General features: G+C 40.2%; 1 protein-coding gene across 1 annotated transcript; it reads left to right on the forward strand.

Annotated features, from left to right (window-relative positions):
* On the forward strand, positions 1–12667 carry LOC140341388 (myo-inositol 2-dehydrogenase-like). Its single transcript, XM_072427107.1, has 9 exons — positions 1–508; positions 1931–2515; positions 4289–4359; positions 4872–4980; positions 5464–5594; positions 6763–6870; positions 8513–8631; positions 8925–9081; positions 10046–12667. Exons 1-9 carry the CDS (start codon positions 264–266, stop codon positions 10192–10194), a joined length of 1674 nt encoding a protein of 557 aa, XP_072283208.1. The 5' UTR covers positions 1–263; the 3' UTR covers positions 10195–12667.
* The last annotated feature ends 1964 nt before the right edge of the window (positions 12668–14631 follow it).

Raw genomic sequence — 14631 nt, forward strand, 5'->3', positions numbered from 1 at the left:
TGTAGTAAGATCCTTATTTTAATAATTTATGATAAAGTACAACTATATTCTAGTATATTCTATTATACATTAATATAGCGTCAGATCTTTGTATAATGTTTGTCATTGGATAAGTTTCACTTGGTGTGACTGTGTACAGGAAATGTAGAATGAAAGGCATGAAAATCCCTCCTCATTTTGGATTATTAGAAAACCCTATTTATAAGTGCCTGATCGCTATATTTCCAAGAAGAGACATTGATCACTTGTGATTTTTGGACGCCATGGGCCGAAAAAAGAAAACGTTACATGACTATGCAGCGGAGTTCTCAGATTTGGCGGTCCGGAGGCATTTGATTGAACGTGGAGATACCGGAGAGACCAGCATTGTGGAGACGCTTTACTGTAAGTCCTGCGAGCTCCCGATGAGGGTCAGAAGGGACCGGATTTTGGAGCATTTGGCTTCAGGAAGACATTACCGGAACAGGCGGCTGATCAAACAGCACTGGAACAGAGCTCCAGTCTTAGTGTAAGTGTTACATGGGTTGTTCTGTAAATGTAAAATATTTAACTTACTTTATCCTTCCCTCCCGCAGCTGGGGATTCTCATAGACCTTACCAGTCCTCTGAAGCTGCACCATTCATCTGAATTATTACATCTTTCTTTTCATTGCAGGCTTATCAGCTCTTCATTGTACGCGAAGTCTTGTTCATAATCCTTCTAGATTGTAAGCTCTTCGGGGCAGGGTCCTCTCCTCCTGTGTCACTGTCTGTATCTGTATGTCATTTGCAACTCCTCTTTAATGTACAGCGCTGCATAATGTGTTGGCGCTATATAAATCATGTTTAATATTAATATTATTCAGAGCATTGGGCAGCCAAGGGGAATGCTGGTTGCTGCATGAAAGAAGGATAAATTCGGTTTTACTCCTAATCTATCTGCTGTTTGACAAAACAGGAACTTAATCCTCACCAGCAAGAGTAAATAATAGGTAAACCTGCAGTTCAGATTTAGATTAATAGAAAGCTCCTTAAAATCAGCATTTATCATACTCGAAAGAGAGCTAAAGGGCGTATTTTATTAGGAATAAGCCTGCAATTACTAAGCTATTCCTGCTCCATCGCAGGGCACCACCATATTCCTTTTTTGCTTTTTTAAAAACGATCCTTTGCCATCATGATTGGGATGACGTAACTCCTTCAAAGGAGTTAATTCCCGGCACACGCAGATGAATCTGGCAATTAAAGCCGAAGCTGCTCATGCACAGCTCAGCTTTTTGACAGATATTCAAAGGAATCAGGTAGGTAGGAGGGATTTTTGCAGAAGGGACAATGCCTGTTCCTATCGGTAGTAATGTACTGCCTGATTGTGGATTCCTAAAAGTGTAACTGTAGTTCAGATGTAAGGTTTCAATAAAGCTGTTTGAATCTCAAGATTGTTAGATGCTTTGTAAATGCTGCTTAGAATAGCATCTACGATTTCTTCGTAAAGCAAACCTATGCTTTTGGAGTTTTGAGTATTTACATTTTCTTAACAAGCAGTCATGGAAGTGCAAGGGAGTTTTTAAGTCTTACCTGGTCCCCACGTGCCCGCGGCGTCCTCCAGCGATGGCCGGCATCTGCTTCCCCTGGTGATGCCCAACCGGCATCTGCGCCCCAGCGTGTGAAGGTTGGGGACACAAGGCCAGATGCCGGCCGGGCTGCGTGAGCATGCGTCTGGGGGGCAGGACAAGGCGGGAAATTTAAAATAAGTATTTTTAAATGTACCACTTTGACATTTAAAAATACTTATTATTCAGACAGCCAGGGAATTTTGAGGATCAATTGCACCACAATGCGAGCAATTACAAAGATCAATGAGAGCCTAATTTTAAAGCTCAATTACCTATTGCTCTGTATGTACATAAGTTGTAGATTCTTTGTAAAACATATAAATTGTTTTTTTTTCTAGTTCATCTGAGAGCGATCAGGTTGGCAATTTCCCAGTGCCTCTAGACTTGGCATGGCACCCTCAGCCTTCCTTTGTGCTGCAGTCTACCTCCGCCAGTAATACTGTTAGCACCACAAACCTGGTGCCATCTCCTCCTTCTCATCGTCGTCAACCCTCCTCGATTTCTGGCCACCTAAACCCCATCAGCTCCACCACGAACATTGCTTCCAGCAGAGAAGATCCAGCACCGTCTACCTCTTCCTCACTTCCATCATCGTTTGGTACAATCCATGCCTGGAATCCATCCATATCCTCCAAACACACCAACCAAAGACATATCATCTCTGAGGCTACCAACAGCATCGTTCCTGGAGGAAAAAATGACAGCTCTGGTGTACAGGGCAGTGGCTTTGGATTGGCATTAGTTGGCGTCGGTCATGGAAGCAAGGCATTGCTGAGATGCTTGACAGAGGAACACGGCTGTTACCTGCATTACATTATAGAGAACCAGTTGTCTGAAGTGGTGAAAGCTTTCGGTGGTGGACTTTTGACCAAGACAAGAATTTTGCCTGAACAGGATATGGACATTGTCCTTGGTGACCAAAGGTACATATCAGCCATTTTTTTTCTGTTGAAGATGTATTATTGTACAACATCTAAAATCAACTTTCTAAGTCATGAATTTAACAGGGGGATATTTAAAACCCTGTTTTTTGTGTCTGTGTCTATATTTGGAGGTTTTGATCTAAAAGGAAATCTCTCAATAGTACAGGTAGTTACCTAGTTAAGGACATCTGACATAAAGACGACTTCTGGGGGGGGGGGGGGGGGGGTTTGCATGACTTGCAGAAGAAATCTTTTGCTAAACACAGTTGAGGTTGTGGGTGATCCTAGGGGAGTGAGCTCTTTCTGCAGCCTCTTGTAACTCTTTAATGACCAAGACAAACTCTGCAGTTGTTTCATTTTGCATATCAACGCACAGCTTGCTCCAGAAGGTAATGAATGTCTAGGCTCCATAAAGATTTTTTTTGCTTTGTTTGTGATTAACTCTCAGTGAGGATTTTATACAGTAACTAACACCACGCTGCCTAATAATATGTTGAGACAAACATCTGTCCTAATTGCATTTATTAAAATAATGTACCGTTCCTGACTTACATACAAATTCAGCTTAAGAACAAACCTTGTTGCGTTTAAAGAATTATTGGGGTGTAATCCCGCATTTATAAATGCTTAAAAACGTCAGTGAAAGCTTATATTGGGAGGATGTGTGAGTTCACTGTACCTGCCGCCCTAGAGGAGTTGTGGCACATGTTTGTAATTTGTAGCACATGCTTCAGTTCTTATTGTAGCATATGTTGTAGCTTGTAGTTGAAGCACATGCTACAGCTTGTAGAAGCAACGCTTGTAGTTGTAGGACGTGCTACAACTCCTCTAGGGCCGTGGGTGCAGTAAATTTGCCTCTGTTGATTTGGTGAGAAAAGGGAAACCATGATGGCAGCACAAGCGTCATCAGGTTTTCCCTTTTCTCAGCCATTCAGCACTAGAGGTGAATGGGGAGACTTGTCCTCATTTGCCCTCCAGTGCCTAGGGATCCCATGCTGTCTGGAGTCCCACGGCTATGCTCATGTGATGAATGCAGCCATGGGAATCATCCTTTCATTGTCGGATAATCTGTAAAAAAAAAAAAAAGGTAAACACAAAACATACACATCTAATAAAAATACTTTAACATTAAAGTCTTGTCATATTTTTTACATACATTTTTAACCCTTTCAGGGAATGAGTAAAGGGTTTTATGTAGCCATGTACTCATTCCCTCTCTCTTATAAACGCAGTAAAATCGAGGCAAAACACGTCAGGAGTCTTTATCTGTGTTTTAAACAGTCCGTGTAGACCAGCCTAAAGCTGCGTACACACTTCCAATTTTTGTCGTTGGAAAGGATCTTTCACGATCCTTTCCAACGACAAGGGAGTGCACGATGCATGAACGGTGCTGTACATACAGCACCGTTCATGCTCTATGGAGAGGGGAGGGGGAGAGCGACGGAGCGGCACCCTGCTGCGCGCTCTCCCCTTCCCTTTCATTAGGATCGTCTGTCGTCCATCGTCCGTGGATCCGGCAGGTCGGTCGTCCGGACGATGGACGACACCAACTGTACACACGGCAGATTTTCGCCCGATAATTGGCCGATGCCGATTATCGGGCGATAAAAATCTGACGTGTGTACGTAGCTTTAGATTTGCACCTCAATAGGTAAATAGAAGTAACAATTGCTGCTAATGTATTTTTTGCCAACATGGTTCTGACAGATGGTACTTTTTCTGTCATGTTCCTGTTTTTAAATCTTACATTATGTTCATCTTGTGTCTTTTTAGAGTGTCTGGCATTGTCATCTGCTCTCCGCCTGCTTTAGCGGCCCTGTTGACCCTGGAGGCATTACGAGCTGGTAAGTATCATTGGATTCCTAGCTCCAGACACTAAACCACCCTCCTTTCTAAATGAGCTGGGTACATTTCTGCTGTCACTAAAAGTAGTACTTTAAGTCAAACTGAGCTAAGTAAAACATTTTAGCATTGGTTTCTCATTGATATTGAGTGCTGCTCTCTCTGATCTTGTAAATGGCCAACCTAATGCTGAATGTGTTTATGGGATAAACCCACAGTGACCTCTGCGTAGGGTGCTTTGCATCACAGACACTGTAGGTGTTTATGTAAATGCTTTCATTAAATCACAGTAAGTATGGAAATGTTTACCTTGTCTCCAAATAATGCTCTGTAGTTCCTTTTTTAGGGCATTTAGAGCTCTGTTCCTATTACATGGCAGGAATAAAACAACTCAAGATGACAATTCAAAGGGAGACACTTGTAGCTCTGTAATATCTGTATCAGCTTCTGTGTGAATCAAAGAATACATCGAAACTCGAAATATTTCCATAGATCTCTGTGTGTTCATTTTAAGGGAAAGCAGTTCTGTGTGAGAACCTCCTGAGCACCAACATACAGATGGTGGACGCGTGCTTTGATGAGGCAGAGAGACGCGGCAAGCCGCTAGTGTGTGGCTTTTACAAGTAAGTGATTTAAAAAAAGAGATTTGTGTTATGTTTAATAACATGTAGCTCTGGGCATAAAACTAAATACAAAAGGTGTCCAAAAGATCTGTATGCATATCGATTGGTCTGGGGAATAAATTCTTATGCATCTTGGATACTCCATGAGATCCACCTGGATCTTTTGTGTGTTCCCTATCAGGTAAGGATTGTGGGAACTCCTTATAATGGGCACAAGTGTATATCCCTGGGAACCCTGATATTTCACCAAAAGAAACCCCCACTGATAAAGAAATGGCACCTTCCAAACCCTAAAATATCAGTTTGGGGTGGACTAACCCCCTAAGTGTAATTTAAACCTGCTGATTTTTTTTTCTTTATGTCCATAGGGTTTTATATCTGGGATATGTTTATTTCCCTAGTGGTTGCACTTGATAGACTTGTGTCTTTTTTCAACCTGACTTGAGACTATGAGAAGTAATGTGAAAACCATTTTGCTTACAGGCGGTTTGACCCAGCACTAATGTACTTATATAAAAAGCTTCACGAGTCCAGCGGCCTGGGAAGAATTCAGAGACTTTCTGCAGTCAGCCGGCAGTATCCCCCCATTCCTGTCAACAGGATAAAGATATTAGGTAATGATTTTTATTGTCAGGCTTGGATTAGAGCATGATGCATAATTGAGCACTTGTGCCGCCTTTCAGAGAGGGATTTACAGAAAGGGATCATGGGAATACAGACAATATGCATCAGCCATTGTTAAATGCGTTTCCCCTGTGAGACAAGTGTTTTCATGGGTTGTGTACTTCCTATATGTTTCACCTAGGTTTCTCACCAACATATGGTAAGGGTCTCCAGGATTTTTGGTTGATGTGGAGAAAACAAAATTTTGTTTTCTCAGATGCTAATAACTTCTAGGTGCACATCTTAACTAATAGCCAGATGTCGTTAATTAGATTTACGCAGACCCTTTTTTTATCTGCGCTGACTGGTGCTCATTGCTGCATTTTCTCTTTCTTTATTATATGGGAATGTGCTGGGCAGCTCAGTGGTTAGCACTCTGGCCTTTGCAGAGCTAGGTCCCAGGTTCGAATCTCGGCCAGGACACTGTCTGCATGGAGTTTGCAGGTTCTCCCCATATCTGCATTGGTTTCCTCCACATTCCAAAAACATGCAGTTAGGTTAATTGGCTTCCCCCCCAAATTGCCCTTAGACTTTATTAAAGACATATGTCTATGGTAGGGACATCAGATTGTTAGACCCTTTGAGGGACAGCTAGTGACATGACTATGGACTTTGTACAGCACTGGGTAATATGATGGAGCTATATAAATACTGTGTAATAATAATAATATTATTATGAGAATGTGCTGTTGTCTAAAAGGTTGATTATGGTACTAACAAAATGCTAAAGAGGTAAATGTTCAGTTTTTTAGGATGCCACTCCTGGTATACAGGAACTGACTTGGACTTAACTAATGGTACAGAGGAACCCTCCTGCATCAAATTGTGTTTGCTGCCTATCTGAATATAAATGTAGGGCAAACCTACTTGTCTGCTGAATTGCTTACCACTGCCAGCACTTGTTAAACCTGTCCTCTGTTTGCCAGGCATTTCATTTCACATACACATGCAGCTACACAACACACAGTATATGTCGCTTTCTGTCCTTGGTGGATATAAGTAGTAATTGTGATTCTTAACTAAAATAAATATATATTTAGATTAGTCTGCAGTCAGTTTTCAAGTCACTGCTAAAAACATGTTAAATCATTATACTAATTATGTTTTCTATTTTTACAGGAGGCATCTTTTATAGCATGGCTTTGCACGATATTGATATTGTCAGCTGGTTGCTTGGCGTGAATCTTCCAGATACAGTGTTTTCACTGGGACATGCCTTCTGTTCTGGTATGGGACTTGGCATCATAGGAGGATAACCTAACATTGTTGTTTAGGACTTTCGTCCCCCCTCCCTTTCTTTGTTTCCTTTCTTTTTGGTTTATGTCATTGGTAACTTTTTTTAACTCTAGAATCAGGTTCACATGGTATATATAGACACACTGCACTATGTACCTTTTTACCTAGTTCAATTTGCCTGTTATATACAAGCTGACCATTCATCCGATTACACAGACATTGGTATCTGCTCTGCATTACTGTACCATATGTAGCCAATTTATAGATCTGTTTAATTAGTGTCCAGTAGAGGATGTGTTGTACAAATTATACCTAAATATGGGAAATAGATCACAGGGTGTGTATATGTTCTAACCTCACAAAAAAATGACCGTGTTATAAAATAGCCATACTGTGCTACAACAGTAAAACAAAACTCTACAAGAGCTTGTACTTGGTAAACTTCTGCAGGTTTTAAGCATGTGTAACCCTCCCCTTGAGACATTCACAAAGTCGATTTTGAATACGTGGGGTGGGGTGTAGCTGCAAGCTCTGACACCAACCACGAAGTGTTAGCACTTTGCTTGTCAGAACTTCACAGCGTCCAGATGTAACTGTAGGTTTTTGTAGGCTACTGGTTTATACAGACAATGCTAGGTGCCTACACCTTATACTTGCAGCATATACTTGCAAATTATGTGTATTACAGGTAGTCCCTGGGCTACATACGGGATAGGGACTGTAGTTCTTAAGTTGAATTTGCATGTAAGTCGGAACAGGTACATTAAATTAATAAATGCAACTACAGATGTTTGTTTTAACATATTATTAGACAGAATTGTGTCAGTTACTGTACAAAATCCAGTTACTGTATAAAATCCTCACTGTAAGTTAATCACAAACAACCCAAAACATTTTTTATGGCGCCTAGACATTCCATAACTTCTGGAGCAAGCTGTGCTTTGATATGCAGCTGCAGAGTTTGTCTTGGTCATTAAAGAGTTACAAGGGGCTGCAGAAGAGCTCACCACCCTAAGATCACCCACAGCCTCAGTTGTGTTTAGCAAAATATTTCTTCTGCAAGTCGTGCAAACTGCTCCCCTCCAAGCCTCCGTCTTGCACACGAGCGTGCAGGAAGGCCCCGTTCGTGTCTAGGAGATGTCTTTATGTTAGATGTCCTTTACCCGGGACTACCTGCATAGCCAAAACAGAAGGAGCAACTTAAAGCAAGAAAAGTGAAACTCCGAGAAAGGCATAAACAAAGCTAGGAACTACTACTGAAGAGTGGTTCAAAACCATTTTTGTACCTGGTACATAACCAGGAGAGAGAGTTGAGATTGAGTCCCTGGGAGCAGTTACTTGGCCTTTAGAACCTAAGGGATTTTCCAAGCAAAGTCCTCCTGAGATATAAGGTACCAGCAGTGACTCCAGGTGCTGAGAGCCACATCACTCTCCTAGTCTGTGCTCTGTAGAATATTGCAAGAGGCTGATATAAAAATCACATTCACGTATCAGGGCAGCTTTTCTTTACTAATATTAATACATTATTACAGATCAACATTATTATGTGAATTTTATCTCTGTTTGGAGTTAAGCTTTAGAATTTTGTGTAATGCTGCAGTCATTAATTTCTCATATCTTTCCCTCCCCTTAGACCTAAGCACAATGAAGGATGCAGACACTGTGAACATTAGTATGAAGTTTTCTAGTGGAGCCATAGTGAGTTTGGATGTCAGTCAGCACTGCACTAAAAACTGCGACCAGAGACTGGAGGTAAGGCTGGGTGACATGAAAGTACATAAAGATTAATTACCAATAGAACTTCAAATACAGAACGGACCCTTCTTCTTGGTGGCGAAGGTGAAGGGTAATGGGAAGAACCAGGGAAGGCAAAATTTAATCATCTTTAAGAATTGCTAAAATTTATTTCCACACAAAGTTTCAGAGATCAGCCAGATAGGGCAATGCATTATAAAGGTCTTTACTGGTACAGCTGGGTTTTTGTAGTTTTAAAGTGTTCAAAGCATGAATTTATTTTTCCTCCTATTCCTCCTCTTTTTCCTTAGTTGTATGGCTGTCAGGGATCGTTACGTCTAGACAATCAGAATCCTCTGGGCATTATTGAGAACAATTCATCTTCCCCAACCCTTAACCATTCGCACTCTGAGAGGTATGGAGAAGCTTACAAAGAGCTCTTCCAGCACTTTATACGCACCATTGAAGGTCAGTATCTCCACTTTTACATTTTGTTTTTTGTTTTTTTAAACATGCTTTTTATTGAAGGCAAAGTGACAAAATACAAAACAGTGTAGAACAGCAATCATACACAAAAGAAAATATTACAAAAAACATATTTGCAGCTGCAAAAAACAAAATAGAATCATTTGACAATATTTTTACATTCAAATTGTTGCAGAGGGATACAAAATATATGTATGATCACAAATAATATCAGCCGTGCCTAAACATTTTTCCATTATTTATTTATTTGACCAACATTAATTTGCAAAAAAAAACAAACTAAATACACTTCTACTTTTTTAAGGCACCCTGTCACCTTACCTAAGTCAAATCAAACCCCAAGCACCCCATTATACTTGCCTCTCCCGCTATGCCATTCCGCAAACCCCACCAATCTCACTACTAATCTAAGAGACCCACTGCCAGATTTGTAAATGTTTTGTATATTCTTGTGACATAGTAAACAGGGAAGTGTAGGTGGATTAAAGAAGAGATCAGCATCCCTGCTTCTTAATGATTCAGCTAATGGTCAGCTTTGGGGCTCATTTATACCGGAGCATGCACATTGTTATCTGCTTTGCACACTATGGTCCATCCTTTGACAAGAATCTGACCACAGAGTTGATTGGACAGGGAGATCTCTGTGAATAAATTAGAGCTGAAGACCTTCAATTTTGTTGCATAGGGCTTATTTGTGGAGAACATTGCTGTAATTTTATAAATTCCATTGTGCTTGAGCATCCAAGCCACTGATTTTAAATGGGTCCATTTATATATATATATATATATATATATATATATATATATATATTTATATTTATTTATTTTATGTCTATAGTTGGCTAATTAGAACATCATCGCTGTTTTATGATAATTTTTAGCTGTTACACTTGTGTGTATATATCCATCTGTCATTTTTTAAAAATGCATTTTGATTGTTTTCCAGGCAAGGAATGCCCAGCAGTTACCAAAGAACAATACCTCCGTGCACTGCAGATCGCAGTCGCAGCCGAGCAATCCTGGCGGAAAGGTTCAGCTGTAGACCTGCGGAATGAGGCCAAAGATACATCCATTGTAAAGACTGAGGTTATATGATCTGGTGGGAGGCTGAACAAGAGGTAGATTCTGGACAAAAAAATAGATTGTTTTATTTTTGGCTTTTCTTTTCCTGAGTTGAAGTTCTTCCTCCTTGACCTGTGGAAATGGCCGTTTGCACTTGATTTGACTTGAGCCTAGATTGTGCTCAACCCTGATTTTCCCATTGGGTCTCACATCAAATTTAATGTTTGATTTATGTCTTCATGAAGCATAGCCCTTTATTAATGAAGTATTTTTTGCTGTAGTCCATTCCTATAAAGTAACCCAGTGTTCAACCAAGAATTTTTTTTATGCTAGGTGGGAAAAAATTGTAGGAGGGTGGCAGCCTCTTTATTGTGACCCATGTGTTCAATAATCACCCAAAAACATCCGGGTGGTTACTGAAAAGTGCCGGGTGGTGCTGGGGAGAACACTGGAACCTTTACCTAAGCTGGTCACTGCACAGCACCTTTGGCATTAATTTGGCTTATGTGAGCATTTTTTAGTTATGAATTCCTTCTCATTTTATCGGCCAAATCCCTTGTTCGTTTCCCCTTTCTCAGTGACTTTAGTAGCTAAATATCCCTGACATAGCTCATGGCTCTCCTCTTCTCATAAGTTTTCACTGATTTTTATTTGCCTTTCCTGTTCTCATGTCTTAATATCCCGAAGTAAAATTATACTTGGAAAGCATCACCCCAAAAATGAAATACCTATTACTGTACAGTGCTATGCAATGTCCTGGGGATTCAATAAGTCAGTGACACAATAAAATATTCTATTGAATATCTTGGGGGGGGGGGGCAAGGTGCTATAGTTGCACAGAAACATTGATATTTTTTCATCCACTTTTGAAAGTCATGGTTGTGGCTACAGAAGTGAAGTTTTCCTCTAAAGTTCCTATTGAAGTGCCAGAACTTAGCCAGCCCATCCTATAGAAGTCCTTCTGACAGCAAAACCAATCACATACACACAGTCAGCTCTTTTTGCTTTATCCAATAAAAGTGACAATTTACAGATCCTGTCATGATGAGGTCGACCTTTCACAGTATGAAGTTCTCTTTAAATCTCCATACTATAACCCAGCCTTTGTAAGGTATTGGAATTATTTTTGCTGGCTGTATTGTACTATGAATCCTATGACCAAAATTCGATTGTTTGCTGATAGCATTGCGGTCATTGATATGTTGTGTTTAGCACAATCCATCAAAAGTTTTTGCTGACTTTATTATCTGTAGAAACAAAATTCTCCTTTTCTATCCTGTGCTAGTGGAATGAAAGGGATTGGCTGGTTTTATAGGTTGAACAAAAAGTCCAATTGAAGAACCAATGGAAATATAAGTACATTGAAAATCCTGCTTCTACAGAACCCTAGGCCCATAGGTGATCCAGAAGGCTAAAAACCTTTATGAAGCATGTTAATTCATAGAAAATATTACTTTCTGCTCCTCCAGATATTCTGTGGATTTTTAGAAATCCCTGTAGTCATCTCTATTTTTTCTATGCTGAAGCACATCTGTACAATAATAGGATGGTGAAGGATGGATTAAAGGTCTGCTTGATTCTTTTATTGGTAAAGCTTGGTGTGTATTTTGGAAGCCCTATGAAGTGCCTTAATATCTGGTGATGATAACGTGTAGCTCCGGTGCCTTCCGTTGCCCGTATTGTGCTGGATGAGAGGTGTCACAACAAGCTTGTCTATGAAGCGCATATTTTCCTCTATGCGGTTCCTGTACATTATTAGTCCCTTAATGTAGAGATTTATTTTCCTAGAGAAGCTAGTGGTTACCTAGTCTGAACCTGCACACCAGCATGTAAAGGGAACCTGTCACAGCATTGATTTTCCTGGGAATAGACCTCTGTACATTTCAGCTGACTATTTCTTGCATCGTATGATGTCACAGTCATAAATATATATTAAGGTCTTCATGTCTATGTGTAAATTGTTTAAAACATATCCATACCATGTAGTATGAGTTTCATCCTCTGCTTGAGTAGAAAATGACATTTCAGAGCAAGAGTTTGAATGTTTGTAGACTGTAGTGCAGCACCGGTCTTCCTCCACTTTATTAATACTGCCAGTATTTTCAGTCTGTGTGTAATGTTACTTTCCATTAGAAGAAGTTCTCAAGTACAAATTATCCGCTTCTCCGCTAATTAGCACAAAACAGGCGAGGGCTTTGTAGGGTCTGAGCACATCTCGTACGGGCTGATTTCTTGTAAGGCCTGGGACCTTCAGACAGCCCTCTGCTCCTCCATGGAAGTGAGGATGATGGTTGTTAGGATAAGAGCCGGAATCTGATTGCCATGGATTCTATTTAAACCCTTTTTATTCATAGGGCAAAATATTGCAATGTACACTTTTACACTGTTAATAGTTATTATTCTATTGTTGCTTTTTGTTTCCTTGTATGTATCTGACCTTCATTGTGTAAACTTGTAGAGAACCAAAGGCAGCTCCTAATAAAGAGAATTATTTATCTTTTCAGAATTGGAAAATGTTTGGTTATTGGAATCATCTGTTCAACACGTGAAAGTTTTAATCCTTTAGAAACATTATTGGAAGGAATCCTAAATAGATTGTGATTGTTGTGTAAGATCCTAGGACTCCTAATTAGAATAATTTTGATTTCGTATGCACTGAATAATTTAATAGAGTTTAATAGAGCAGCCGGACTCATCCATTTTCCCCACCGCTCCTCTTCTGCTGCCTCTCTCTGTAGTTCTCTCCATTGGCTTCCATTTCACCTTAGAATCAAATCCAAGCTCCCGTGCTTTGCCTTTAAATCCTTCCACAGTTCTTGTCCCACTTACATTTCTGACCTGATTGAAAAATACTTCCCTAGCCGCTCTCTCCGCTCCTCTAATGACCTACTAATGACTTCCTCACTCATAACCTCATCACATGCACAGCTCCAAGACTTTTCTAGAGCTGCTCCAACTCTCTGGAATGGTCTTCCTCCTCCTATTCGGCTTGCTCTTACTTTCTGCTCATTTAAGAGTGCTCAAAACCCATTTTTTTCAAACTTGCCTACCCATCTTCTTCTGTCTTTTGAAACCATCACTACTTCCCACCATTCCATATCCCCCTCCTATTGTGTGTAAATTTCCCCACCTACTAGATTGTAAGCTCTTCAGGGCAGGATCCTCTCCTCCTCCTGTGTCACTATATTCGTCTGTCATTTGCAACCCCTATTTAATGTACAGTGCTGCTTAATATGTTGGCGCTATATAAATCCTGTATAATAATAATATAAAACAATACATAAACAGATTACCTTCAGTGAAAACAAAATGGTAAATCATTTACTCTGTCATTGACTTTCAGGCAGTTTTTCTGGTATAAGAATTTGATTTCCAAAGTAAGTCCTATAGAGGCAGCACGGAATGCTCCTTTTTTGGTGCAATCTTTAGAAACAATGGCAGATTAGGAATCTGTGGGGTCTCTCCTTATGGATCACTCTTTTTTGACCTTTTTAACATGGGGGAACCCCTGAAATAACTTTCACGTTTTCAGGGAACCCCGGCTATAATTACTATATCAAGAGCTCACAGTACATTAGTGTGGTAGTAAGTGGGAAGAATGCCTCTTAGGTTGGGTACACAGGTGCAATAATTGTCCTTGGAAAGGATCTTTCACAATCCTTTCCAACGACAAAAGACTGAACGATGCATGAACAAGCGCTGTACATACAGCCCCATTCTGCTCTATGAAAAAGGGAGGGGGAGAACGACGGAGCAGCACCCCGCTGCTCTCTCTCTCTCTCTCTCTCTCCACTTTCATTACGGTCGTTCGTGGATCCGCCAGGGCGGACGACGAGCGCTGTACACACGCTAGATTCTCGTCTGATATCAGCCCTGAGGCAATCAGATGAGAATTATCGTACGTGTGTACGTAGCCTTACATTGCTAACTAGTGGGAAGAATGTCACCCCACAAAAAGCCTAAAAGATGATTGGTGTCACCTAAACTGACCTGAGAGGAACAAACTCAACAAGCTCATTGCTTAGTGAACCCCTAGTAACCTAGAGAAACCCTGCTTGAGAAACCATTTTAGAACATTTTATTTGATTTTTAAATTGGAATTCTTTTTTTGACTACAGGTATAAGGAAGTGATACAGATCAAAATGGGCATTTTTTTTATTTTACTTTTCTTGGTTCTGCAGTCTGGGTATGTACTCTTACAAAGTAGTTGTCAAACTTTCTCATACTTTTCACCAGGTTGTCAGTTAAATCATTGAGATGATAGAGAGAGTTTCCAGCAATAGTAGAATTTATTAGGAAGGACGAGAGGGAGATCACCTCAGTTATAAATATTAGAAGTCATATAGCAATCTTACATATCAGATTGTTAAACAGCATCAGGATGTTCACCTGAGACAATCTCAAATATTGAAACTCTGGTGTCCAAGGCTTAACTCTTAATAATTCTGTCACAAATCACATAACACACA

This window comes from Pyxicephalus adspersus, chromosome 11 (assembly GCF_032062135.1).
Source record: "Pyxicephalus adspersus chromosome 11, UCB_Pads_2.0, whole genome shotgun sequence".
Classification (NCBI taxonomy): domain Eukaryota; kingdom Metazoa; phylum Chordata; class Amphibia; order Anura; family Pyxicephalidae; genus Pyxicephalus; species Pyxicephalus adspersus.